Raw genomic sequence first — 27,155 nt, 5'->3', positions numbered from 1 at the left:
GAAACAAACAAATTGTACTACATATCATTATTCTGTAAAAATTTTTATTCCAAAAATGAATTATTGCTTGTCATAACATTTCTTTCATAGATGAATTCATTTGTCTTAACAAAATATAGTTACAGTACATTAATTATATTGTAATAAAAAGGTATATTTCTACAAGCAGTATATAGCAGGTATAATTATGTGTATAAAATAAAACGTGTGTAGAAAAATACGAAAAAAGATATTTATATGACACTAAAACTGAAATTATATTTATTACCAATGGGTGATAGTAATCAATCTACCAGATAGTGGGTTACTCAAATTCTGATTGTGCCCTGAAATAGAAATAATGTTTTTATAATAAAATTACCTTTCATAGTATAAAATATAATCTGAACGATATTTTTATATAATTCCATTTGTTTGCCCACGTAATTCCAAATTTTTTAATATGTACCTCTTAAATATAGTATTTAATATATTTGCACCTTGCGTAAAACGCAGTTCATTCTTATGTGCTTGTTGATGCCATTTTTTGCGCACAGCGTTCCAATGTACTCTATGTTCTCTCAACAACATTTCTCGTGATTTTAGGGTTTGTCCGTCCTATAATGTATCATGTATAACAAGTATTTATATTACGCCGTAAGTAGTGATTACGATATCGTATTAGATCGATAAACATAAGATTCATCAAAGTAAATATCTCACATAATCTAAAATCAATTCTTCTTTTTCTCTAGGTATTGGTGAAGGTATACGATTTCTAGGTATAGCTTCTTCACAAGGTAGTGGAGGTGGCAAGTAATAAACATCACGAACTTCTCCATTACTATCCAATATATTATTACTTATATTCACTTCATTCACTATTTCTGGACTTGGACTGCGTACTCTGAATATAAAAACAATATAAAAATCATCTTTCTTTAATATTATTTTTTAGAGTTCAAAATATATGTAATAAACTAATTAAATGGTTCCTTCTATGATATTTTATGAGTAATATTAATTATAATATGTTAAAGTTAATATTTATGAAACTATAATAGAAATAAACAAATATTATAAAATTATTATATATGGAAATCAAAATAGATGAATAATAATTAGAAATTTACAGCTTTATGACTGTCTTCTATTTACTCACTTTGGTACAAGATTAGGATTTCTTGGTTGATTTGCCATCCATGCTCTACATATGGGGTAAAGTGGTGTATCTTCTTGAAACTGAGCTAAATCAACACTTCTATCAAATAATTTCATTACATAAGTATGATGAAATGCAGTATCCATTTGCACTTGTCTACGGCGCCTAACTTTACGTGGTTGTTGAAAACCCATTGATTTTGATCTGTACATATCACTGTAAATAAAAATATATTATTTAATTATAAGAAAAAGAAACAGTTATGCATATTAAAAGAAATTACATTTTTTTCATTGAATGTTTATAATCTTGGGCAGAACTTTCTTCACTTGAATCTGCTGATGATCCTGTATCACTATGCTGTAGTAATTCTCTCAGAGCACCTTTTAAACGATCTCTCGCAACAAGTACGTCATTATCTCCTAAAGCAAAATATATTTTAATATCAATTATTTCACACAGTGAATTATAATATTTTACTAATTATTACTACAAAAATTAGGTATAAATAATATTCTCTATTACCTAATTCATCTTTTATTTCTATCTTCACACGACCAGGTACTGGTACAGGTGGTGGTTGAATATTTCTCTTTTTCCCCATCTAAATTACAAAATGATTAGTATTCACTATGTCATATAACATTTACAATAGTCTTATCAATTCCTAAAACACCATAATAATGTATTACAAATATACCTTCCACAAAGAAGTTTAATTCATTCAAGCATTAAATTATACAAATTACAATTTTCTTTTAGAGACAAAATTGTACATAACTATTATTGCGAAAAAGAGATATGATGAATCAATATTAAGATTTTATTAACAAATGTTGTAATATTGGGTATTCGAAAATATAAGGTTAGGATATAAACCCTAACATTATTCTATAATATTTCGACATAAACGACATTTCGACACTAAAATAATTTTTAATTATACTTTTGTTTTATTTTTAATCTTTTCAAATAAAAGCTACGTTATGTTAGCTGGATAGTAAGTAATTATTGTAGGAACACAAATCAAATATATAAGCATCTCTGTATGTAGTCTCCAGTAGTTGTGAAAGTTGCGGGTTTGTTCGCTATAGCATAGTTTACTACTGAATTATTCAATTTTTAATATTTTTATTGGTCCGTATTAAGTTTTATATTTTTGGAATTCGATCATGATGAATGTTACATTTTTTATTTTTACATGAATTATTTATTTAGTTGGTTATATACGTTTTTGTAACAAGACCTAAATTTTTCAAAATTTTAGCTTAGTTAGTTTTATTGAATTACATTTTATTAAGTGCTAAAAATTTTGTAATTTTAATTGAATTTACTGATTTAAAAGTTATTAAAGTACATATGTGTGTATGTGCATATTAGAAAATTGTGCAATGTAAAGGTTAAATCATTTTTGATAGTTTCATACCAAACAATGTTTCAATAATGTCTTAAATTAGATACTAATTTTGTATGTTGCAGGTAATCAGAAACTAATAAAGAGATGCGACTATTAAATGCTCAAGTATTTTTAATTATTAATGCAATAAGTGCGGCATTTATCTTTGCACACAATTGCCTTTTGGACAATAGAGATTATAAATGTAGAATAGGAACTAAAACACCATATAGATTTATATCAAACCATGATGATTCTCCTCTTGAATACCCAGGTTTCAACCCAGTATTTAATTCAATACAATAATTCAATATATAAAAGAATAAAGTATTCTTTATCTTACTATTCAATACCAAAAAAGAATTTTTATTAATCACAGGTTGTATTTCAAGAAAAATATGGTTAATTTTAAGGCATGGTACAAGATATCCTGGTAAAAAGTATATACCATCCATGATTGAAAAACTGCCAAAGTTACAAAAGATTATCTTAGATAACTATAAAGAGAATGAATCAGAATTTACAGATGAAGATATAGACTTATTTAAAGAGTGGAAAATTACTTTTAACAAAGATGATATTATGAAATTAGCAGAAGAAGGAGAAGATGAAATGATCGATATTGGAGAAAGATATCAATCCAGATTTCCCAGTCTTATGCCAGAGATTTATGATAATCAAACTTATAGAGTAAAAATATACAATGTATAATATTAATACATATTTTTATTATATTTATTAGATAAAAATATGAACTTTTAGTTTAAGTACACTGCCACTCAACGTACAGAGGAAAGTGCTAAGAACTTTGCTACTGGTTTATTTGGAAGACACAGTAGTTATCGAGTTCAGTATCCAGAAGCAGAACACAAGGATCCTGTGTTAAGAGTAATTTCAACTATATAATTTAATAATAATATCTTCTGTTATTTGATCATTTTGTTTTAAGTTTCTAGTTTTATAAACGTTGTAAACGTTGGCGTTCTGAAGTGGACAAAAATCCGAATTCGCGAATAGAAAAAGAAAAATTCTTGAAGAGCAATGTTTATAAGAAAATGTTAGAAGACGTTTCTAGACGTATTGGTTATCAGGTTGATCACGGTATGCAGTATACATGTAAACTAATTAGGAAACACGAAACTAAGAAGAAAAATGTATCAAAATAAAATCTACGTTTTAGAAATTGTACATTTGATGTACGTGATGTGTGGATTTGAAACTGCATGGCACAAAAACTCCGAGTCACCATGGTGTAGAATATTTTCGTTAGACGAGTTCAAAGTAAAATTTTAAAGTCTAATTGTTTGTTAAATTATTATTTGCTAAATTAATTAATATTTTTCTAGGTACTCGAATTTGCAGATGATTTGGAATATTATTGGAACGATGGATATGGTTACAAATTGTCTTATGAGCAAGCTTGCCCAGCTTTGAGAGATGTTTTTAACTTTTTTATGTAAGAATACATCATTTTCTTAGAAAATTTACTTACATCGAATATTATGTTATTAAAATCTTGTTCTTAATTTTTAGGGCAGATGAAGGATTGGTAGTATCGGTGTATTTTAGTCATTCAGGAACCATTTTGAAATTATTAGCTCTATTAGGAATCGCTAAGGAAGATCAACATTTAACGCATGATTTATTTTCGTTATATGCGGAGAACAGAGCCTGGAGAACTGGGGTTATCGATACTTTCGCATCTAATATCGCATTCGTATTATACAAGTATATTTATTTATATATTTTATATGTAATCTAACTATAATAATCTAATATAATAATGGTTTTCTTTTTATTTTAGTTGTTCTGGAGGTCCCAGTATTCTTTTCATGCATCAGGAAAGACCATTACATTTACCAGGTTGTCCTATGAATGTGCCATGTCCACTGTCTACAATGAAAGCACTTTACCCTGACCAAGAAGAGGAGTGTCAGTTCGAAACATTGTGTTCAATGGAGGAATCATCATAAGGATGATGCAGGACCATGACAGACTTTATAAATTGTATCATGTATATATATTTGCAGTTTATTATACTTAAAAAAAATGAAATGAATCGAACGTTCCATTTTAATATGACATGATATATGACATATGTATGTACCGACCTGAAATATCGACCTCGAAAAAGATTAGAGTGTTTGAATTATATTCAATTCGATCGTCGAAAGGGATAAAAATGGGCTTGACATCTTATACGACATCGCGCCATTGGCTATGAAATTACAAATTACAAACGAAAATTATTTTGTGGAATAAAACCATTTAGTCATAAAACAGCATCACTTAATCAGCAAAATTTAGACTGCACCGCAGAGAGCATAGTACTTAGCTTGATATGATATATCAAAGACTAATTGTTTGATATAAAAATAATGTAAAAATTATTTTTTGGAAAACTATGTTAATTACGAGATCCCTTCATAAGCAACTCAATATTACAAATAAATCTTGGCATTTAAGCTGTTAAGAAGAATATCGAATATTAACTCTACTTGCTCGCGTAAGGAGAGATATTTCCTAACATTTATCTTTGTACAGCGATATTTTACAAGGGAGTTTTATATTAGTAGTCTTACTAGTAGCACTTCGTGTCAAAGATACTTATTTAACTTAGAACGGCAGAAAGAAAATTAAGTTACCAATACTTTACTCATAATTTTGTGTCATTACAAAGATCCACATTCGTTCAATTTTGGAGTCATTAAATCAAATTCGCGAAGTCCGTATATAGACATGCTTGCGCAGGCGCATAAGAAGAAGACGGCCGATCAGCAGGACCGAGTTAAAATTTTTGAAGCCTGGGATTATTGACCCAGAAGTGGCCCCTTTCATAAAAAAATGGAGGAGGGTGTTAAAATGAAATAAATTTACGTAAATATGAAAACAAATTTATTTTGTAATAAATTAGATTAACAATTTTTTAATATAAATTTTTAAAACACAGTTTTTTTTAAATATTTTCTCAAGACAAGTCACTCGTTAAATATAATGCATTTTCCTTAAATAATGAGGTCTGTGGAATAAATCTTATACATTCGCTCAAGTCTGTTTTAGTTTGTAATACAAGATTATGCTAAAATATTGCTCTAATTTATTTACTATTATTAATTAATTATTTATATTATTTTATTTAATAAATAAAAAGCATTGTATCCATTATACTTAATTATAGCAATATATATAGTAAACTGATGAAGATAGCAAACTTTAAAAACTCCTTATGATTATCTATTCTAATACTGTTATGGTTCGTTGACAGAAATAAATTTCCCGGCATATAATATTGTAATCTGTGAGCGGGTTTAAAACAAATGAAAAACCATTCTCAGCTAAGCGGGAGTCAGTTGGGCAAAGTTTTGGCGCGGAATATCATTTTTATTGTGAAAAATCGTGGCTTCAAGATATATCCTTCGAAGTGCGTGTTTTCAGCTATGTAGTATTGTTGTTATGTAGTTACTGTTTTATTATCTTCTATCGATTATCATTAGGTTCATTTAACTAATACGTTCTTATTTAGTACTTTGCTAGATATTGTTGTAGCAAAGTGCTATAGCTTTTCGAACTTCTTGTGTTCTTTTGTCGTCGATCGTTTATTTTAGTGTTAGTGTTACTAACAGCTTACATTATAAGTTTTTGAAACAGAATTTGAGTTTGATTATTGCTTCATTTAGACACAACTGGTTCAGTTTTATATATTAACTTTAGACCTTTGGTTGTGTTTTGTGCATATCATTTCGGAAGAATGGAGATATATAGACGTTATAACAATTAACGATAACAATTATCATGGTGAATTATAAATCGTCAACATTTGATGCGTAGCGACTATTAACGTTTGAGTTATTGTAGTAAAAGTGGATGTAAGTATACGTTTATATTCATTTTTTTATTGATTTTATTGACCTGTGTGATAGGTTATTGTTAAGTATCCGATTAAATATGTAATATGTTGCGTATTCGCAACTTCAAAATATTTGAAGTAAACCATGGACATAGGAATTAATTATAAACAGAAGATAAGTGGCCGACAGTTGGTAACCAACACTAACGCATACGCTGTTACAGACACATAAGTACAATTATAGACAGAATTCATTGTTATCGGCAGTTTTTCGCGAATATTTCGGAACTAAGCGAGTATAGTTTTTATATGTATAAGAAAAGGTTGATCAAAATGTTGTTTTACAATATATCTAAAAATCATTGAAACCAAAGTTTAGACAGTTTTTCTACAGTTTTATCTTGTTATTTTGTAATCGAAGGAGATACATTTGGGCAACAAGATTTATAGGTAGTCTAAGTTTCAGATTTTAATGAGCAGTTGTAGTACATATGACATGTTTTTAATAAACACTGTTTTAATATTTATTATTGAATTTATATGAGTAAATAGTAGAATATTATAGAAATCATTTTATCAATCCATTTAGCATTGGTTTATTACTTTACTTTTTTATTCCTGTCCACATATTTCTTCCAGATTTGTCGGTATTATAGGCATTACAAATTTTTTGAACTTATCCAATGGACACATTTTGTCATCACAATTAGGGAATTTGAGTAATTGAATATTTTCCTTGTTTCTATAAAGCATCTGTGAATAAAGATTATAATCGTGTATGTAGAAAAATTATAAACAATATTAGTAATCGTGAAAGTTTCAAAAATTAAATGTTGAAATTTTCCGTAATATACATTTTTATATTAAATTGTATCTTTACCTCCCGATTTCAAAATTAATACTCTGTAGAGACATATTTTATAGAAAGAGGATTTTTTAACAACAATATGCATATATACATGCGTAATCATATTGTTACCTGAATATAATATTCGTTATCCTCTTCATGCAATTCAAATATCAGAGTACTACCATAGTAAGGAATTTCGTTATCAAAATTGTCTAGTGCTGCAAGTATGTAAGCAATATTTAGATCATGTGCGGCATACATAAATGCTTTTCGTGTATCATTCTTATTTAAATGATCATCAACATGATTTAGCCATTCGCGAATCCACATTCCTGTCAAATAGAATTTATTTTAATTGTATAAGACAAATTAATATTATAGTAGATATTAAATATAGATATATGGGTAAAATAATTTTTATTCCGACGTGAACATAAGAAGAATAAAACATTAAGAGTTATAAGATTTAATATTTACCAGCTAATAATTGCTTCATTTGTGGAGTACGAGTCCGAATGTAAATATCGTTTACAGCTAACTCATCTAGCTTTCCATGTGGAAAAACAGATTTTGTCCATTCGGGTAATTTTAAACCAATATCTTGCTAAATGAGTATTTTAAGTATTGAAAAATATATTTATCACCTTTGACAACCTAACTCACTTTATTTGTATAATTATTTATTAATCTTTAGATATATATTATATATGATTGAAAATGTTTAGCATATTAATATTATAAAAATAAATATGCAGCCGAAAATAAAAATAAATAGGCAGATAGTAGAAATGGGTACTAATAAAGTTTCATTAAGTACGAATTGTTTACATAAAAATGTAAATATGTATTAATTTTTATTATTTTCTAGATACTCTATACATGTATGCTATAAGAATAAGTATACTGCAGATTTTTGTGCATTTATGGAAAATGTAAAGATATTAAAATGCATAGGATACATATAATCTGTAAAGGTATATTAAATATTCAAAGTACGACATTTGTTATAATATTTAATGGTAAAAAATAAATATTTACTGAGGTACTATTTTTCTTTAATATTATTCATGAAAATAACAATAAATAGCGCAGTCCAATAGTAAATAAAATTTGTGTTGTATAATATTAGTACTAATTCGAGTAAACCTTACTGATACCTATTTTCACTACCTGTTCACTTATTTTTATCTTCGATTGTATATTTATTTTAAACATCCAGCTCGTAATATTTGCTATGAAAAGATATTATTTACCTGTGCGTACAAGAATTGACGTAAGTTGAACGTTCTAGATTGTGTGATATTACCACCCGTATGTTCAGATAAATACCTATAAACATCTTTATTCTGTTTTTGAAATTGCACTGTAGTCTCATCTGTTTTCTCCACGTTATTTCTCCATGTATAGAAATTTGTTAAAAATTGCCCATTATACAGGCAATCGCTCGAATTCAGCGGTGTCCATACAGGTATCGGTTGCCAATTTAAATTAGAATCCCACCTATAAAGCTTATTTTTTTTAGATCAAATTACCGTATAATTGTGTTAGAAGTTAATTGTTTATCAAGCAGCTAAAATGTTATTTAGGACCTTTGTTCTTCACACGGAGGATATAATCCAGCTGCTACTAGTTGTCCACTCATTACGACTCTCTCTACCTCATCGGCACGGAACCAAATATCTTTTGAAGTGTAAATTCGCCCTAAAAATTGGTCGTATCTTTCACGAAAATATTGGCCAAGTTTGTACAAGGACAGTTTACCAACCTGTTATATAAATTAATATTTTTGTATCATCGAAATCATTTACCATTAAAATGAATTGATTTATTATTGTCATTAATCATTTTGTATCATCAAGCACCATTGATATTTAATTTATCTTCTATTGGATGTGCAAAATTTGAAGGAATTGGAATTTTAATACGTGCAAATTCATAAATATTTCACAGTTTTTATGATGATAGTTAGACAAGAAGTAACATACGTTTGTTAAACCTCCTCGTCCTGCTGGTTCGTAGGTGTAGTTAACGTAAGGATCGTTCGGATAGTATTTGATATTCGATGGCATTCTGTTTCCATGTCTAAATATCGTTTGTATGAGCCTCAGCTCGGCCCAAGATGCTTGACAATAAAGGACGCAAATGATGATCTTTGTGATCCATTTAATATCCATGTTTCTGGAACTAATCGAAAAATGCTCAATACTTTGGTGAACAAATTTTTTTAATTTAAGGCAACATCGTTATACATATTTATTAGCATGACGTTGCCTTAATTTATTGCATGAGTTTTATGATGCTTTATTTCAGTGAGGCATGTTGTAGGACTCGTTATAAACTTAATTGTAAAGTTACAATATTTCAATGGAATTTAATAGCAATAACATAGATCATTAAACTTTTTAAGCGCTATTTTCACTAGACATTTACATGCTTTGAAGCTTTTTTGACAAATTGATAAAACCTGATATTTTTATAGTATTTGCATAACAGACTATATTGTAACCTTACCAAATCTCGCTGACTGTAATTCTATTTTGGTGAACTCAATCGTTCATACTACGAAATTTCATTGGTGCGTCACACGAATTATCATTGAAGATAGTCTATTGATAAGATCAACATTATCGGTTAATTCATATTCTACTGTTTTATTTTCTTATGGCTATAGAATAAAATATTTCCACGATCATAACGATTATGAATATTTTACTTACCGTATTATTTACCACAAGATAATTTGCCAAAAAGTCCGATTAAAAAATTTAAAGAAATTAATAAATATACTTAGAAGAGTATTGTACACTGTAACACTCTATTGATTTTTAGGAAATATTTTCACCTTAGTCTTGTCCACTTTTTAAACTTATGTTTACGTAACACTTGATTGCTTTTTAGGAAATACTTCCGCCTTATTTCTGTCTACTTGATTTATATACTTCTTTCAATTTATGTTTTATGCATAGCACGTGTCAATAGACCAAACGGATATAATCTGTTTCTGCAACATCGTTCTGATTATTTAAATTTCGATGACGTCCGAGTTATGTGGTTCTAAAACATTTAGAAAGTACGGATACGTTATAGGTCACTAGTTCTTAAAACTTTGAATTTATTATTATACAATTCTCAAAAGTTTTATTACTCGTTTATTTTATCACCTCAGAAAGACTACGTAGGTTTTATAAATTTCGAATAATTTTGTAGTTTCCGTAGACATAAACAAAACGTTAAATTACTTAATCTTGTAAAGTAGTCGATAATATGATATTTGAAAAATTTCTATGAATCGTTATCGCAGAAATAAGGATTGAAATTTTACTGCAGCTTATAAGCTAAACACAATACATATATGTATGTCATATTCATTAGATATTCATAAACAATAAAAAAGATATTGTTATCTGTAGACAATGTCATTTGTTTGTAGCTTGCTAACGTCAAACATTCAAATGAAGAAACTATTTGAAACACTTTGAAAAGCTATTGATAATATATTTAAGGAAGAATAAGTTTCTAAAAGAATGACAATAAAACTATTTTCCATCCTTTCTCTAATGGTAGCGATAATTTCCTTCCATATGAAAAATCACAGAAACAGTATGAGAATGTACTATCATTCATTTATTTCAGAGAGATTAACTTTATTCATACTTATGAACGAACGTTTTCTTTCCAGTAATTTCATTGTGTTCCATACTCCGTATATAATTTTTTCTATATATTTTACAGCAAGCACAAAGAAAAAATGTGCAAATACGGAGAAATCTATTATTTACTAATCGTATTAAAAGTGCAATGAGAAGAACTTGAGAGTTTTCGCTTGAATTTTTTACTCACTTGTGTATTATGTTGACGCGTTGAAGAAACAGGAACAGAAATAACTAAGTTTACATACGCAACAGATAATAATTTTCTGAACTGTACTTTTTATACAATACCTTTAGTGGATCACAAACTCTTACAATAATCTCAGAGTCAAGCTCTGAGCTTGAAAAGCTTCAAAAGCTTCAAAATAAGCTAACGGATTGCAATAGTTTCAGATAAAACACGGTACGTGCGAATGTCAATGCAGACTGAAACTGGCATGAATGAAGATGAGATGAAAATTGTTTTAAATTGTTAGTACCGAGAACCGCGAGAATTCATATGTAGAAATTCTGTCATAAATTCACAGTGACGCATAGATCTTTTTCGCGTGTGTCACTACTAGACAAAGAAATTAAGTTATGTAAGATTTCTTAAATCAATAACATATTTCCTAACGCTATTAGTTCTCACGAATAGAACTATATAATCGCACAAATACTTCAACCTCTGGTTTCCTTCTTATCGAGCTGACAATATATTAAAGGAGAAACGTAGCAACATACGAATAGGGAAAGAAAGAAAAAGAATATTGTAAGCTATAAAAGTAAAAAGGATTTTTCAATCTTATACTGATTCTTAAATTGTTCATATTTAGTTTAATTCATCAACAAAATTTTCATCCGTATTCTATAATGTAGCTTCTACCGCTAGAAATACTATAGTTTCCTTATTTTATTTTATCTTATTCTTAATATTTTTCGCTTTTAGTTTTTTTAATCACTTATCTTTGTTTCCGAATAATTACAGTTCTTGAAAATAACAACTTTTATCGATACGTTAATGCGTCACATATAATGGATTAATTAATCCGTCTGCATATGTGGCATTAATTTAGATTAAGCCTACAATTTAGCGGATAAAATATTTTTGAGAATGGACTTTACGATAGCTACAAGATTCCTCGAGAGTTAAATACGTATATCATATTATTATTATAGTATATTTACGATGGAAATTCCATAAAAAATGAAAATAAAATAAGTTGATTTATTATTTTTACAGCAGGTACTCCGATTTAAATTCAAGTTTTCTTCTTCGTTGTTGCTTCAAGGTAATAATGCCATGGATCGTGAAACTCGTCTTGTTACAAACTAAGACATCGCATTGTAAAAAAATAGATATTAATAGATATGCAAGAAGATGATCTTGGAATGAAGTTTAAGACGATTTTTAGGAAGCTTTTTTATTATCATCAGATACGTATCTTGAAACTATTCATTCTTATTCTTCTTATTCATTTTTTCTTAGCTTTAATAGCTGCTAAAATAATTTACATGTTCGATTTAAACGAGATACTCTGTATAAGTACATTATTTTAGTATTTCCTTTTGACGATCGATCTTTCTTTCTTCAATTACCAATTTTTATGGATACATCCATGGATACATGAATACATTATATGGATATTGCGAGTATATAAATAATATATTATAATTTGAGCACCATCCTATATATTTGAAATTGTACATTTTTAAATAAAATTGATATTGCAAGTTATAGATATAAAGGCATATAAATGAAATGAAACTAGGCTTGTAGATTTTAAATGTGTTTAATTGATGTTAGGTGAATTGATACATAATACATTGAATAAATATGTATTCAGAATGAAACAATGCATTTTCATTGTGAATATGTATATCAGGTCGTGCTTTGGTTACAAAATAAATAATCTATTAAATTAATCGCGCGTTAAATACTTTAATGAATTAAATACAAAATAATTATATAATGTGCATAAATATCATTGTATATTTAAATATATTTGAATACCTTTGTGGCCAATAATTTCTAATTTTTTTTATAGTAAAATATAAATAATTAAATTGCAAAAATACCGGTGCTCTTTCATGTATATTTTTATACACATAAAATTTTATAAACTATTTCATCCCAGAAGTAACGTCGTTATTTATAAAATACATACGTACAGAAATTTTATAATATGCTTTCGATATACATAATATTTTCTGCCATTTAACTCGTCCAGACTCTGAGTGGGAAAATGCAACAAACACAGTCGCAAATATTTATGATATGTACAATATGCATATATTTTAAATGTCAGAAGATATTAATAACGCTAATTACAATTTTGAAACGATGCTTTTGATGAACCATTGACGTTAATTTTCAGTTTGATACGGCATATTATTAAATATTCTACAAATACGAGAGAACCAAAGATACTAAAAAAGGGACAGAAACTTCGAATTTGAACGATAATACTGTTCTTTATTTGAAACAAATTCGTCAAATAACGTACCTTTTTAGTAGTATCAAATAAGTGAAAAGACGATATTACTTATAGGAAGAGCTAATATAATTAGAAATATGAATTACATTCCTCATGTCTAATCTTTTCGCGTAAGATCAATGATATGTAATTAATATCGCTAATTTATAAATTAAAAGCTATTCTAAATTCATTTCTATCGTATATCACGCATTTATTATGTAAAACTTCATTTTTAACATGAAGTTTTCTTTGGTTTCAAAGGAATGTAATTCATCTTTAACAATTACATTTTCATACACGTATTATTTACTTTCAATGATTCCTGCAGTTCTTATCAGATTGTATTTCAATAAACTTAATTCCTCGATTGACTTTCTGTCTACAAATGCATGTGACAGACCTTTGTCGCAAATCAGTTCGTCGTTTGACGGCATCACTCCTTCTATTAACTGTAAATACTTGTCCAAAGGACAAAGTATCTCACATCCAGGTAGTTGAAGTTCTTTTGCTTCGGATGGAATGCCCAAGTAGTTAAGTACCTACGATAATAATGAATAATTGAAGATACATAAACAAGTAGTTTTAAGTAAACCAATATAGAAGATAAGTTTATGTAATTATGTAATTTGAGTTCATATAATAGAAGCTCGTCAACTATTATTATTTTCCGCTCATGTTCAAATAAATGTAATCAACTAGAAGAAGTTCAGTTAATCCCATAAAATCTACCTCTGTAACATTACTTTCGACAGATATACGAGATTGTCTTTTCTGTACTAAATTGATGCGGTGGGGACTATGCAGTAATGAGAAGATGGATTGGCTAAGAAAGGGGATTTGATTACTATATGTGTAACATAATCGCATAGACAAGCAGGTAGCATTTGGCCGAAGCAAAGAGAAACGAAATAGGGCAATACTCCACTTGCCCCTGTACCATTCTGTTGGCCGTATTTTCATCTTTTTACAGCGCAGTAGTTGGATAACTCGTACGAATATCTAAAGAATATTTTTTGTTCGATTAGTTGAGGATTATCTTTGGAAGAGAGTTGTGCACTTTCCATAATCTATCATATTGATTAGGTCGTTTTACTGTATTGTTGAAGATAGAAGATTTCTTCGAAAAATTCTGCTCGATACAAGTTTGTTAACATTTATATAATAAAATAATAAAATAAAAATAGGCGATTATGTTTTGCACACTTTTCTACAATTTAATATGTCCTTAAGGGATTAATGGGACATTAACTAAAATTTCATTCGGATAGATAGAGTTCTACTGTATTTAGTAATGTTAATAAGATAGGTTACTAAATAAAGATATAGTAAGGAAATAAGAAATAAAAAAATGTAAATAAGAGAAGTTGAGCGAATGGGAGAAGTGAAAGGATAGTATTGATAAATGTAGTGTACATATACTAGTTATGATTCTATAAACAAAGCTAATTTCTTAGTCGCAAGGCTGAAGATAAAAAATATTATTTAGCGAACTAAGATAGAATGTAAAAATTATTTCAAATAAATATAATATTAAATATCTTGAATAAAGATTTTCTCAAAGTAATAGGACATTAATTTAAAGCTGTTTAATCACTAAGAAAATTATTATCGTGGATAACGATCTTTTTCTTTGGAATATGATACAAAGATAATTACATACAATATTACTATGCCAGTATAGCATTGACTCGTTGCAACATTGCATCACGCTTTCGCAGCAAATTGTATATGTTGCATATGTTTTATTGAAAAAAAGGAATCTATTAACGAGGGGAGTAATTTTCTGAGAATTGTCTCGGTTCTTTCGCTATTTAAATGTATCAGAGGCTCCATATTGTAGAATAGAATAATTCATTCGATAATTATTTCCTTTCATGTGTCATACTATCATATTAATGAGATCTGATGTCTCATATTATCCGTATAAATCAAATTTATTTAAACATAGTCATATTTGGTATAAGTTCTATTCGCTAGACCTCGACAATTTGATAAGGATAATAAAATAATTGCGAACTAAAAGCTATAAAAATTGTATTCTTATTTTTGATGACTCATAGCTAATCGAGATATGATTAACTCAGAAATAACTCAAAGTGTCGGAGCAATTTCTATGAATGGCAGAACTAATTCCACGTCTATTAACAAGGTGTTTATTAATTGTAATTCTTCACGATTATTTTTGTAAATATATACTTTCTAGCTATTATTAGAGATAAAGGTTGAAAAATATTTTTAAGTGAGTTAATGTTTTCAATTTAAAAAATTTTCTAAAATATTAATCTTTTAGTGTAGCTGTTGAATTTACACTAATTCGCTATCTAAATCTATCATATTCACTATATACATTGTACTATACACTATCGTAGATATTCCGTATCTAAATTTTTCAAACACTCTTCGTACAACAATCAAATGAATATCTAGCGTTGAAAAATTTATTAATTAGCGACTAGCGTTAAAAGTTGATTATACGAAATATGAATATAAAAACAACATAGGGGCTTCAGACTTTTAATAAGCAATAATTCACGTTATCACAACTATAAAAGTATCGAAGAATTAATGTTAACTTTAAATATGTTTGCAATATTGTATGCGCATGTACATATATCAGAGGAAGCAAAGAGAATGAGAATATTAATGAGATCAGCTACTAATACATTTTCTGATCGTTGACTTTAAACTCTGGTCGTTAGTAAATAAGATATTCGTTTGCTATCGTCGTCAAAAGTCAATATTTATAAGAATATCATAAATTGATATCGGCATCGGCATTAATTCGATTAATACGCTGTCTTTGAAAATATTACTTTCATATAAAAATGTGGATGTGGCTTATGCACGTCTCATTACGTACCTTTACGTAGTAAGCGTTGTTGTTTTGATGAAGTTCCAATATAACAGAACTAGAATATTCGGGAACGTGTGGATAAAAAACTCCAAGAGCGTGCAAAACGGCGGCAACGTTACTTTCGTGTCCACTAAATAAATTAATTTTTCGTTCTCGATTTTGTGCACCGGTTACATGATTTAACATATGCCTTGTAACGATCCGGAGGAACGGACCTGAAATTGAAGTGGCAATTTAAATTATAAAATCGAAGAAACACGATACAAAACAGCGATGGCAATTGGAAAGTGCAAGCTCGATAAATCAGCGTGCAAACGATTTATCAATAACTAAAAATTTTATAATTTGACGAAATAATAAAATTAGAATATATTCGACATGAAGTGGTACAAAAGGTGCATTTCAATAGCTTATAAAAATGTGAAGTTTATATATGTAATAGTAATTGATATTATAAACGACAATAAAATGCACTCAAGTTGAACAAAAATGTAGAATAACAATGGGCAGAATTATAATTTGACAGCGGTTACATTTAAAATGATTATACTACTACAAGACTTATAGCAGAAGATAATTAGCAAGTTTTGGCTCAACGATGTGCAAATACAAATTATATTACCTCCGTACAATCTTTTCAACAGAGGAGTCGAATTAGCGATGTTATACGAAAATATCGTTGCATTCAATAACTCTCCATTTGGAAATATTGCGTGCGACCATTCTGGTAAAGCAAGACCGAGAGAACTCTCGGCCATCAGTGTGTGATATATGTAATACATATCCCATGGTGTAGATATGTTTTTACCAGTCCACTCTGTTAATTGTCTCATAAGTTGGCTATATTTTCCAATTTCCCGTTTTCCCGCCGGTGACTGCAATACTCTATTGTATTCGATCGTAAACCTGTAATTAATAAATTAAAATTATAGAAAGAGAAAAATTAAATAAATTTTACATACTACGCTTACTACGTTTCTCTGTAAGAATAACATACATAGAATTGCATAATATTTCCATAAATTGTACGATAATTTTGATACTTATTTGGATAATAGCAATTTTTATTGTATAAAAAATGGGCTTATATATAATTATCTGATTCTATCACTAATTGTAAGTATGATTTGTATATCGAACAATTTTTAATTTCTATTACAACTAAAATTTGATTTATTTATTAAATTATCGTTCTTGTTATCCTTTTTTCTGTCAGAAAACCTTTTAGATATCGAATTGTAATTCGATGTTATTATTATATAATGTCAGATTGTGACTTACAAAAGACAATCCTCTGGCAGAAAGAGATTATCCTCGTAGCGTCGTAAATATTTCGCGGGGATAGGTTGCCAATTTAGATCGTGATTCCATCGTTGCAATTTACTTGGCGGGAAGAGACCAGCGAGAACGAGTTGTAAAGACATTTTCGTTCTGTCATAATCTGAACTGATAGCTGAGACAGCTTCGCTTCTATAAACATCTCCGAGAAAGTGACCGTACCTCTGTCTCAAAAATTGTCCCAGTACATATTCTCTCATTTTGCCATTCTAAATTTCACATAAAATCAACTTCCTTTTTATCAAAAATCCCTCAAGTTTTTCATGTATATATAATATCATCATGTAATGCATTAAAATTGCTTCGTATTTACTTTTTTTTTTTGTAAGATTTGTCTTACGCGATAAATGCCATCAATGACGTTTGTCACGTAAAACAAAATTAAACGACTTAAATCCAAATCATTATGGATCACCTACGATTCAAGAGTACTAAACGAGGGTTAATAAAATAGATGAAAATATTAAATTCTTACTCGTTTGAACTCATCAAACTTTTATTCCATTAAACTATGTGTTATTAATATCCAAATTAAATTTTAGTATCAAGGACTAAAATCTTTAACGATCGATCAATTGCAATTGCCGGAAAGATGCTACTGTTTATAATGTTCAAGCTAGAAACTGTTCAAGGAACGATAAAAATTTAGAAGAGACAAGATACTCACGTTAGTTAACTGGCCCCGACCCATTGGATAAAAAGGATTATCCAGGTAAGGGTCGTTTGGATATTTTTCATCGTTAGTGGCATCAGGTGTCCTATCGCCATGACGGAATAACTGGAATTATACAAGGTACGTGTAAGAACCGTGATTAAGCTTTCCTTTTAACTGATTTCGCTTTTTCACACATGCACCGTAACATTTGAATCACTCAAATTCGTATTTCATTTAAAATAACTTGAAATACTCGAGATTCATCTAGAATTATCGTGAGTAAATTGCTTCACCGAAAACCGAAACATATTCTCAAAAATTTCGAGCACGACTGCGTTGCTTATTTTAACTTGAAATTATTCAAAATTCGATATAAATCCTGAGCATAAACGCACAGTTCGCGCTTGAACGAATGTCTCGTGACTAGGGAACGCGCTAAGTATAAATAACCGTAGTTTTTACCACATTCACTAGTTTGAGCTCTGCTTGAACAGTTGTGATGCCAATTATGGCAGCCAAAGCCACGACCACGTATATCGATGAGAAATTCTTGAGATAATTAAACGAAACCATATTGTTCATGTTCGACCTGAAAGCAGTAAAAATGTTCGAATGAAATTTCTTTCATTAATGAAATAATTATTATCTTTCGAGTTGGATAAACAGTAAGAACATTCTGTAAATATTTTCAAATGTTTGAACATTTTCATCTATATGTTTTCTTTAATATATTTAAATTGTCCCTATATAATTCTCGTAAATCATCCAAATATTGTAAATCAACATTTACCGGTTATCGGCAAGAATTTTAAGGATACAACATGTTTCATTTGTTGATCAAATAAACAACGCCATAAATCAAACAGTTAATAGCCATAAAGACAGTGAAGTACTAACGGATAGATTGAAGAATGGTCTTCTGCATATCGTTGCGCGAAAATGTTAATTTTCAAGTGTATACTACTTTGTAAGCTATGCAAAGCAATAATTTATCAAAAACCGGTATCTTATATTCATGGAATTTGTTATCTAAACAATGGCGAAAAATCTTAACGTAATGTTTTCTGTATGGAGAAACTACCATTTCCATAGAAAAATTGTAGCAACACTTTCATTATTAGATACCATTGTATCCACAAATTTTTATTCATATTTATCGTACTTTTAATATACTTTTAATATATATATTTTTTAATTTTTGTAATATATATCTTATAATTTAATAATAATTCTCAATATATATGTCGGGTTAAGGTTGGAATTTTGGGCGTTCGACGAATCCTCATTTGAATTGACCATCGGAGTTATGTATTCTAGCCGATCGTTATTGGTACCGATGTGATGATTACAAGAGGTTACAGGTAATAACGGCAATCGGACAAACGTGATGTCGATGACAATGAACTTAGTTGGTTGGAACTTAGATCTTGGCGTGACTCAACGTACAAGTCGTACTTCTCTCAATAACTAACTCGATAACTAACTCACTAACTAACTCAATAACTAACTTCATCACTAACTCAGTAACTAACGCAATAACTAACCCCCAGTCCAAATGGAACTGCCCTTATATAGTCCTCTCCCCACCTCTCGGGTCAATCCTTGTTTTTAAGAAGATCTGCATAATTATTCCATACCTCTGTTATTACACGTCCCTCCCGTGACCGTAGCCTACGTTCGGTGACTCGTTATATCACTTTGAGCCCAAGCCCATCGTCATAAATCTTGCGTACCCATACAACTATTTCTTAGTTTTATCACTTAAATGTAGCTATAGTAAAAATCTGGACAAGAATATTGGGGTTTTCCCAAACATTCGAAAAAGGAGACCTCGATGTCCTTTCATTTCCGACATATATATAACTCAAAAAATGTTGAAGAAAAAAATTTGTTAAAGTAATTAAAAAAAAAAAATAGTCACATAATAGATCTCTTATCTTCAAGCCGATTTTAATGTTATCGCCTCACTCTTTTTTTGTACTAGTATAGCGATGAACTGAGATGCACGATTCACTTACGTTTGCACAATTTAAATACCTATCGTAATGGTACACTGCGACAAGCAATTAATATTACTGTAGTATCGATTGTGAGACCAGTCAGTGAAATACTGGTCATGTTGCCTATGTGCAAATGATTTTAAAGGACAGTAATGCGTCAAACGGACATATCTTTCTGTGGAATGGTTTCACAATTGCTGATTTCGGTGTCATTAGAATATACACGGTATTTATACGAAATGGAAGTCCCCATTTTGACGTTACATGCGAAACGCATTACATATGGGCCTTCATCATATAATTACACGCAGGACGATAAGAGAAACCGTATCAAGGTTTTTTAAATGATGACGCGCGTTCCAAATGGTGGCCCCAAAAAACGGATGCTATGTCATGGGAATTAACAGGATCACCACTCATCATGATATAGAAATATTCAAAGAAAAGCGAAATTTCCTATTAGATCATTCCTTTTTCTTGTGTACTTTTTTCCTTGAATCGTCACATATCTTACATATATGTATACAGGGAAAGTAATTAAGAAATACTATCTAAAGTGCCTGGTTTCCTTTTACTTTTATGGAAAAACATTTAAAATGAATTATGACTGTAATTATTACAAAAATAATGTTACAAAGATATCATTTTGCGTCTTTCCTTGTCTTTCATACATTAAACTTGACAAGCTAAAGTTAAAATATCTAATAGCTAAGTAGATAACTATTAAATACGTATTAAATAAGTATTAAATGTAGTAACTAAGTTCATGGTTTTTCGGCATAAATAAGTTAATATTTTTCTGTAGTGTCCAGCTGCTATGACTAATATTATGAAATAAGTGCTATTTAAAAAACTCAAGGTTAGTTTAATATCTCAGAAAGTAATCCCTTGAAATGCTATATCATTCATTTAATATGTTTTTCGATAAAACCAATAGATAAAGAGTTATTTTATATAATATTTCTTAACTCACTCTGTATACATACTTGTTGGTATTTCCTTGATTGCCCATTACACATTGCATAGCGTTTAAAAATTACTTTTAGTAAATGTCTAATGGTTCAAACGATATGGAAATTTGCTATTGGATTATATTTATATACACAAGAACTACTAAAGGTGTTTGCAGATATTCTTATTTTCTAATGAAGTAGTTTCTTTTATGAGATGTCACATTTCACTTTTAGCGTCATAATTTCATAATCATATAAAGGTATTGATAAACGATACGCAGTTTAATATACTTGGACCGAATTAATCAATATATAGATACTATTTATACAATATACATACAATATACATATAATAAGATAAATACAATCGTGTACAAATACTTTTTGTATCCACCATTAGATAAGTAGTGTGCTATAATGAATCGAAAAATAGTGAAATAACAAAATATGAATCTGGTTTAGCATTTCCATATAAATAGTGGAGCAAAAATGTTCTTGTAATACGTGTATCTGGATATTTCGTTTGTGTAATTGATTTATTCTAGTCGTGTATAGCAGGCATAATGTTAAGGAACGAAACCAAATAGTATGCAAAATGTAATTGTTTCAAAGTCTAATAACTTGTACATTTTAGTGACAATGAGTATTAAAGTTTTATAATCTTATCTGATATTTTATTCAATTCTTAAGCTTTTAGAGACAAAAGTAACTTATTGTACGCTGTTTAATATGTGGACAAACACACGAAAAGAGAGAAAGGAAAGAGATGTATTAAGATTCTGTTTTTACAAGATATAGGAATTATTCAGCAATTGTTCGTGCGTACTTTCTCGCAATATATTGATAATAATGACACAGCGAATAACTTATTCTTGGAAAAACTTATCGTTTCTATTGAATTGGTATTTCTATAAAGGTGATTCATTTTAATTGATTAAATCTATATTTACTGATAGCAACGTCACAAATAATATATCACAGTATATTATGGTATAAATACACGAAAATGACTGTAAATAATAAATTATAAGATACGTAACAATTTTCAAAGAAACAGCTTTATGACAATAATTATCTTCGCAAGTAGAATTGCTATTCGCTTACAATTTCAATTCTCTCATGAAATACGGAAGTCACGAATTTTTTATCAACATAGAATTACGATAGACATTTATAAAGAGTTACTAGTGCATATAAATAGAAATTATATCAGATTTATAATTACGAAATTCATACAAATTTAGATTGATTCTTTCTTAATCGTGTGTTGATAATCAGATAAAATATTAGATTAATGTAATTAATCAATTCCTATTTTATAACATTTTGTAGTATCACCAATTGGCTTTAATTGATTAAAGTTAAACACAACGCGTGCAGCTTATCGCACAGTATTACACCTTTTTTATTATTATAGAAGAAGAATACTATATAGAAAAAGTTGTATTATATTATTCTTCTTCAAAAATCACTTACAGTTGTCTTACGTATAAAAGGTAGGTGATTGATAAAATATCTATCAGTTAATATATTAAGAATTAAAATTCAGTTGTATGTTATTTTTTTAAATGGAAATGGTTATGTTTAGGAGTACAATGTTATCTTGTTGGTCTATTTTATATACTCTGGATAAAAAGTATAAACTATTTCTAGTCTATATGTAAAAAATGGTGATGGTTATTTTCCATAATCATATGTTCAACATTTAGGTCAATAATCTAAAGAGAAAAAAATAAAACCTTAGAAAAACATATTTATAATACGAATGTACTACAGTTTTCTATAATAACTGAAGCCGATCTCAATTGAATATTTTCGCTAATCAATTTAATGTTAATTATCATCGTAATTTCTTTTCACCGATATGGTATATTTATACATATTGGTATATTTATGGTATAATTTAACATATCGAAATATGTTCGAAATCATCATATCATGATCGTTAACAACGTATAATCGAAGACTTCGTCTTTAGTAAATTTGATTTACTCTGCAAATTAACAATTGTACTATTGAATATTTTGAGGATGTAGTACAATTGCAACTACACGTACAAGCAATTGTGTAATACTTTCGAAGCTTTGCAAAACTATAAAATCACGTAATCGGTTCGATCATTAGCTGAATCGTTAAACCATAAAATTTGCAATTACTTAGAAACGATATTCATGAAAGATCGTACGATGATAAGTCGAGGATTTATACGAAAAATTAGCCAACCTGCGATTTTGCGGATACGAACTCGTAGTTACATAAATTCCGGTAGAATAATGAATACGAAACGAATACATTATACCTATGTGGCTGATATTTGATACACGATCAACAAAATCATTAATTTTCTCGCAGCAAAGACACGCTGTCGCCTTCCTGGTTCTCTTCGCGTGTAATTATAAATAATCAGACGATTGTGTGCGAAAATACGAAACTATAGCGTAATTATATAAAAACAAGGTAAAATATATATATATAAAAACAAGGTAAAAGAAAAAAAACGTGGCATTTAATTATTATTTTGCAAGTTTTAATATTAGTTATTTTCCCACCGTATTTTTAAGACAACATGAATATTGAGAGTACACGATTGTTTCGAATTATTTTTGTAATAATGTGAGTAAATAATAAATATATTAAAATATAATAGCAATTATTTAAGGAATAAAGAATAAAGATTTTTTTAAAGAATTCTTTTACTTAAGAATAAAGAGAATAGATTTACAAGAAAGGAATATAGTTTAGAGAATTCATTGAATATTACTCTTAAGTAGTATTAAATAGAATTGCAGTAGCACAGGGTGAAATTTTTAATATAAATAACTTAGAATTGTATTAAATTATTCCATTCATACGAACATTCACCAAAAGTTATTTTTTCATTTCACGAAAGAATCTCCCTAAATAATGTTAAGTATATCGAGAATAATTCAGTTGTATGCATGTACTCTTTGTTCTCTGTATCATTGTTATACGCGCTTCATTATTATGTTCCATTGTTATCGGTACAAAATGCTTGTTACTGTACATAAAAAGTTATTATCGTGTCTAAACGAAAGTAGTAATCTACAGACGAAAAGAAAGAAGAAAATTTCTATTTATCAAATCCTTATCGATATGTTAGCACTAGAAAACGTTGAGAAGATTTTAAGAAGAAGCTGATCACTAGTATTAATAACAAAAGAATAACAAACTTTCATTCGATATTTTTAATTGCTTGCTCTTCGTGGTTAATATTTAACACAAGAAAATATGAATCTAACACACAATTTCTTCATGATGTTTGAACGAAACGTCTACTTTCAAATATTATGGAGAAACGTATGCACTTTTAAAAAATTGACGTCTTACCTTTGTTTCCAGTTCAAATATCAACTGACGCCGAGCGTGGATTTGGAATTGATATATGTACAGGCAGGTTTCTAGCGCAACGTTCCAAATATTGCGTGTGAAATGTGAAAAAGTAAACTTTATCAAGCGCTAAGTTACACACATTCCTTGCATTTAAATATTCAGTCTTGTTGATAGCTTACTTGCGTACTAATCGCAACACGAGCGCAGAAATGTATTATCTCAACAATTATTCGACCAGTAACTCACGATGCTATCGTTAAATTGTTCGCGGTAAATATAAATCTGTACAATACTTAAACAAAAGAAATTAACCTCGTTGAACAAGATTAAGTTTCGAAATTTGATTTCAAAGTAAATCGACGATAATAACAGATAATATCATCTTATAGTGGAAGTAGGGAGGATGAATTTCTTGTTTGACGTAGTTTTCATAAAGATAACTGAAACACGCTAGTTTTAATCTAAGTATGAATACGTTAAGAAATGGTAATATATCCGTTATTATAGCGTACCATGCATGTTTAGCACGTGGTCGTATGTTTTATCACGTGAACACAATCTTCAAACCTGAAAGTAGATGATAAGGTTTATGATTTGTGCTGTCACCAAACACGTTCCACTGATATGCAGAAAACTGGTTTGTGGAAACCCGGTTACCGATAAACAAAATGATCAGAAGAAATTTATATGGTTTTAATCATTTAGAGAAAGTCAAGTTGAAATAAAATTTGATACCTTTCTCTTTTGAACAACTATTAACAAACATGATACCTGAAAATCAAACGTATCAACATATTGGACGAGTTGTAATTAGTGACGACTGTAGTGAAATAATTTTTTGTCTTTTGGAGGAATGTTAGACAATAGAATTTCTATACTTATGTTATAGTAATGTAAAAGTTAAAAAAGATATTTTCCAATATCATTGTTAATTAACGCTAAGAATATACGATTCATAGGCGTTAATTAGCAAAAATTACGAAGCGTCGCAATCAAAAATTATGATTAATTTGTAAATATAAGTACGCAATATGGAAATATGGAAAGTAATGATTATTCGCGGATTAATCACATATTATTGATCAGTCTCTATGCACTGAGTTTCTATTAAGCATATGTCATGTTACGTATTTTTTCTAATTTAATTTGGTTTTTCATTTGGATGAACATATACATAATTAAATATGCAAGTACTCTTATTGAAATAATTGTCTGTTGGAATCGGAAAGCATATTCAAAATTTTATCAATAAGAAATAATAATCATTTAAATGATTATAAAAGTATGTCTCTACAAGTTGATTTATTTGTTCCTCTTAAATATATTTATCATATTATACTGCACATCTAATTTGTATCTAATGGATACATTAAAAAATAATAAACGTATGACATATTCAGAAAAATGTATTTTCATATTTTTCTATGTATGTATACAATATAAACGTAATTAAAAATTTCTTTATCTGAAGTTTATATATTTAGAATCATACAGAGATTAGATTGCAAAATATCATTCATTGATTCCAAGAGTTATTCGTTGAAAATTTATTGATTTATCAACATTTCTACGTCGATAGGCTTGTGAAATATTGTAATCTATTTTTAATTTTTCAAAAAGAAAGTTGTTCCACTCCTTTGATCAGATGCACTTCTGTCATAATTATATGTTTAGTTTAAAGACTTACTTGTTAATTACGTTTGTGATTGTTAATTACGTTTACGATTGTGAATTGCTCTGTGCCAAAATAAAAATTCTCGCTCGATAGACCAAATAAATCATGGAACATCGTGATTCCACCCCCTTTTAGAAAGTTCATTTTATCAAAATTATGTGTTATCTGATACAATTAACAAAAGTGAGATAGTGGAGGTTATTGTTCTTGATATTATAAACGTACGCTCTTTCATTTAGAAGATTTATTGCCACAAATAGAAACAAATTTATCGATCTTTTAATCGACTATTTACAATTCTTACAACTATTTTATCGAACAAATTACTACTTATCCCAGAGGATCTATAACAAAAATAATTTATCGCCAATAAATTCTTGTTCTTCCAATATCCAAAATGAAAATGTCATGGGTTCTTGTATTACAAAAGGTGGAATTTATGATTCACTCAAGTCAAGTAATATTGTTTTCAAGCTATAGTTTTCACGTATTATGTGACATCGTCAGAATTCAACTGAAGGATGAATGATCTTTTGAAGAAAATATTGGAAATACAATTTTAAAGTGACACGACGAAAATGACACGGAAATCACGGTAGAGAAAACAGGTAACGACGAACGAATCTTCGAATACGTTGTTCGTCAGAAGCATGATCCCTTAAAAATGATGAATTTTATCGTAATTAATTGATTAATTAATCGATTCAAGCTCGCGTTAATAAAACGAAAACGTGAAAATAATAATATTAGGAGAAAAAATGCCGGTAAATTAAAAACACTCACTATACGAGAAAGCAATAAACAATCAAGACATTCTTACTTTGAACTGCGATATCTCCCATAAATCGGTGATAAACTCGTACCATGGTATGTCACAAAATTAAACAATATCGATCGAATACGCTTTCATTTTATAAGATCCGTGATCTTTTGATTACGAAGCTTTGTAACTGGGAGCGAACTGATTACCAAGAATTGTACAAAGC

The 27,155-nt window shown here is 28.9% G+C and overlaps 4 protein-coding genes across 15 annotated transcripts; 1 reads left to right on the top strand and 3 right to left on the bottom strand.

Moving 5' to 3' along the window:
• Positions 1 to 151: 151 nt before the first annotated feature.
• LOC122566376 (protein lin-37 homolog) lies at positions 152 to 1,983 on the bottom strand. The gene is made up of 7 exons (XM_043723549.1): positions 1,842 to 1,983; positions 1,667 to 1,745; positions 1,425 to 1,563; positions 1,142 to 1,357; positions 703 to 886; positions 449 to 597; positions 152 to 326 (listed from the first exon to the last, which is right to left on the bottom strand). The coding sequence occupies exons 2-7, from the start codon at positions 1,743 to 1,745 to the stop codon at positions 305 to 307; spliced, it is 789 nt and encodes a 262-aa protein (XP_043579484.1). The 5' UTR covers positions 1,842 to 1,983; the 3' UTR covers positions 152 to 304.
• Positions 1,984 to 2,014: 31 nt separating this feature from the next.
• LOC122566372 (multiple inositol polyphosphate phosphatase 1) lies at positions 2,015 to 4,596 on the top strand. Of its 4 annotated transcripts, none has more exons than XM_043723530.1 (9): positions 2,015 to 2,141; positions 2,621 to 2,811; positions 2,917 to 3,227; positions 3,300 to 3,425; positions 3,494 to 3,638; positions 3,718 to 3,818; positions 3,884 to 3,993; positions 4,071 to 4,265; positions 4,342 to 4,596. In XM_043723530.1, the coding sequence occupies exons 2-9, from the start codon at positions 2,643 to 2,645 to the stop codon at positions 4,508 to 4,510; spliced, it is 1,326 nt and encodes a 441-aa protein (XP_043579465.1). In that variant the 5' UTR covers positions 2,015 to 2,141; positions 2,621 to 2,642; the 3' UTR covers positions 4,511 to 4,596. The 4 variants fall into 4 exon arrangements, with proteins under 4 accessions (XP_043579465.1, XP_043579464.1, XP_043579463.1 ...); XM_043723529.1 differs by lacking the exon at positions 2,015 to 2,141 and adding an exon at positions 2,177 to 2,278; XM_043723528.1 differs by lacking the exon at positions 2,015 to 2,141 and adding an exon at positions 2,220 to 2,540.
• A 2,231-nt stretch (positions 4,597 to 6,827) lies between these two features.
• LOC122566375 (venom acid phosphatase Acph-1-like) lies at positions 6,828 to 10,111 on the bottom strand. 3 transcript variants are annotated; one of them, XM_043723547.1, is made up of 8 exons: positions 9,952 to 10,094; positions 9,746 to 9,840; positions 9,220 to 9,418; positions 8,824 to 8,999; positions 8,488 to 8,734; positions 7,712 to 7,838; positions 7,364 to 7,566; positions 6,828 to 7,137 (listed from the first exon to the last, which is right to left on the bottom strand). In XM_043723547.1, the coding sequence occupies exons 3-8, from the start codon at positions 9,406 to 9,408 to the stop codon at positions 6,997 to 6,999; spliced, it is 1,083 nt and encodes a 360-aa protein (XP_043579482.1). In that variant the 5' UTR covers positions 9,409 to 9,418; positions 9,746 to 9,840; positions 9,952 to 10,094; the 3' UTR covers positions 6,828 to 6,996. The 3 variants fall into 3 exon arrangements, with proteins under 3 accessions (XP_043579482.1, XP_043579481.1, XP_043579483.1); XM_043723546.1 differs by lacking the exon at positions 9,746 to 9,840 and having other exon boundaries at positions 9,952 to 10,111; XM_043723548.1 differs by lacking the exon at positions 9,746 to 9,840 and having other exon boundaries at positions 9,220 to 9,412; positions 9,952 to 10,090.
• Positions 10,112 to 12,939: 2,828 nt separating this feature from the next.
• Positions 12,940 to 27,120, bottom strand: LOC122566373 (venom acid phosphatase Acph-1-like). 7 transcript variants are annotated; one of them, XM_043723535.1, is made up of 7 exons: positions 26,990 to 27,120; positions 18,653 to 18,779; positions 18,203 to 18,313; positions 17,479 to 17,744; positions 16,820 to 17,103; positions 16,204 to 16,412; positions 12,940 to 13,882 (listed from the first exon to the last, which is right to left on the bottom strand). In XM_043723535.1, the coding sequence occupies exons 2-7, from the start codon at positions 18,770 to 18,772 to the stop codon at positions 13,646 to 13,648; spliced, it is 1,227 nt and encodes a 408-aa protein (XP_043579470.1). In that variant the 5' UTR covers positions 18,773 to 18,779; positions 26,990 to 27,120; the 3' UTR covers positions 12,940 to 13,645. The 7 variants fall into 7 exon arrangements, with proteins under 7 accessions (XP_043579470.1, XP_043579471.1, XP_043579469.1 ...); XM_043723536.1 differs by lacking the exon at positions 26,990 to 27,120 and adding an exon at positions 24,492 to 24,837; XM_043723534.1 differs by lacking the exon at positions 26,990 to 27,120 and adding an exon at positions 20,209 to 20,332.
• Between the last annotated feature and the right edge of the window lie 35 nt (positions 27,121 to 27,155).

Source organism: Bombus pyrosoma, linkage group LG3 (genome assembly GCF_014825855.1).
Source record: "Bombus pyrosoma isolate SC7728 linkage group LG3, ASM1482585v1, whole genome shotgun sequence".
In the NCBI taxonomy this organism is placed as follows: Eukaryota; Metazoa; Arthropoda; class Insecta; order Hymenoptera; family Apidae; genus Bombus; species Bombus pyrosoma.
Note: the sequence above shows the minus strand (reverse complement) of the source record. Positions and strands in the feature narration are given on the sequence as shown.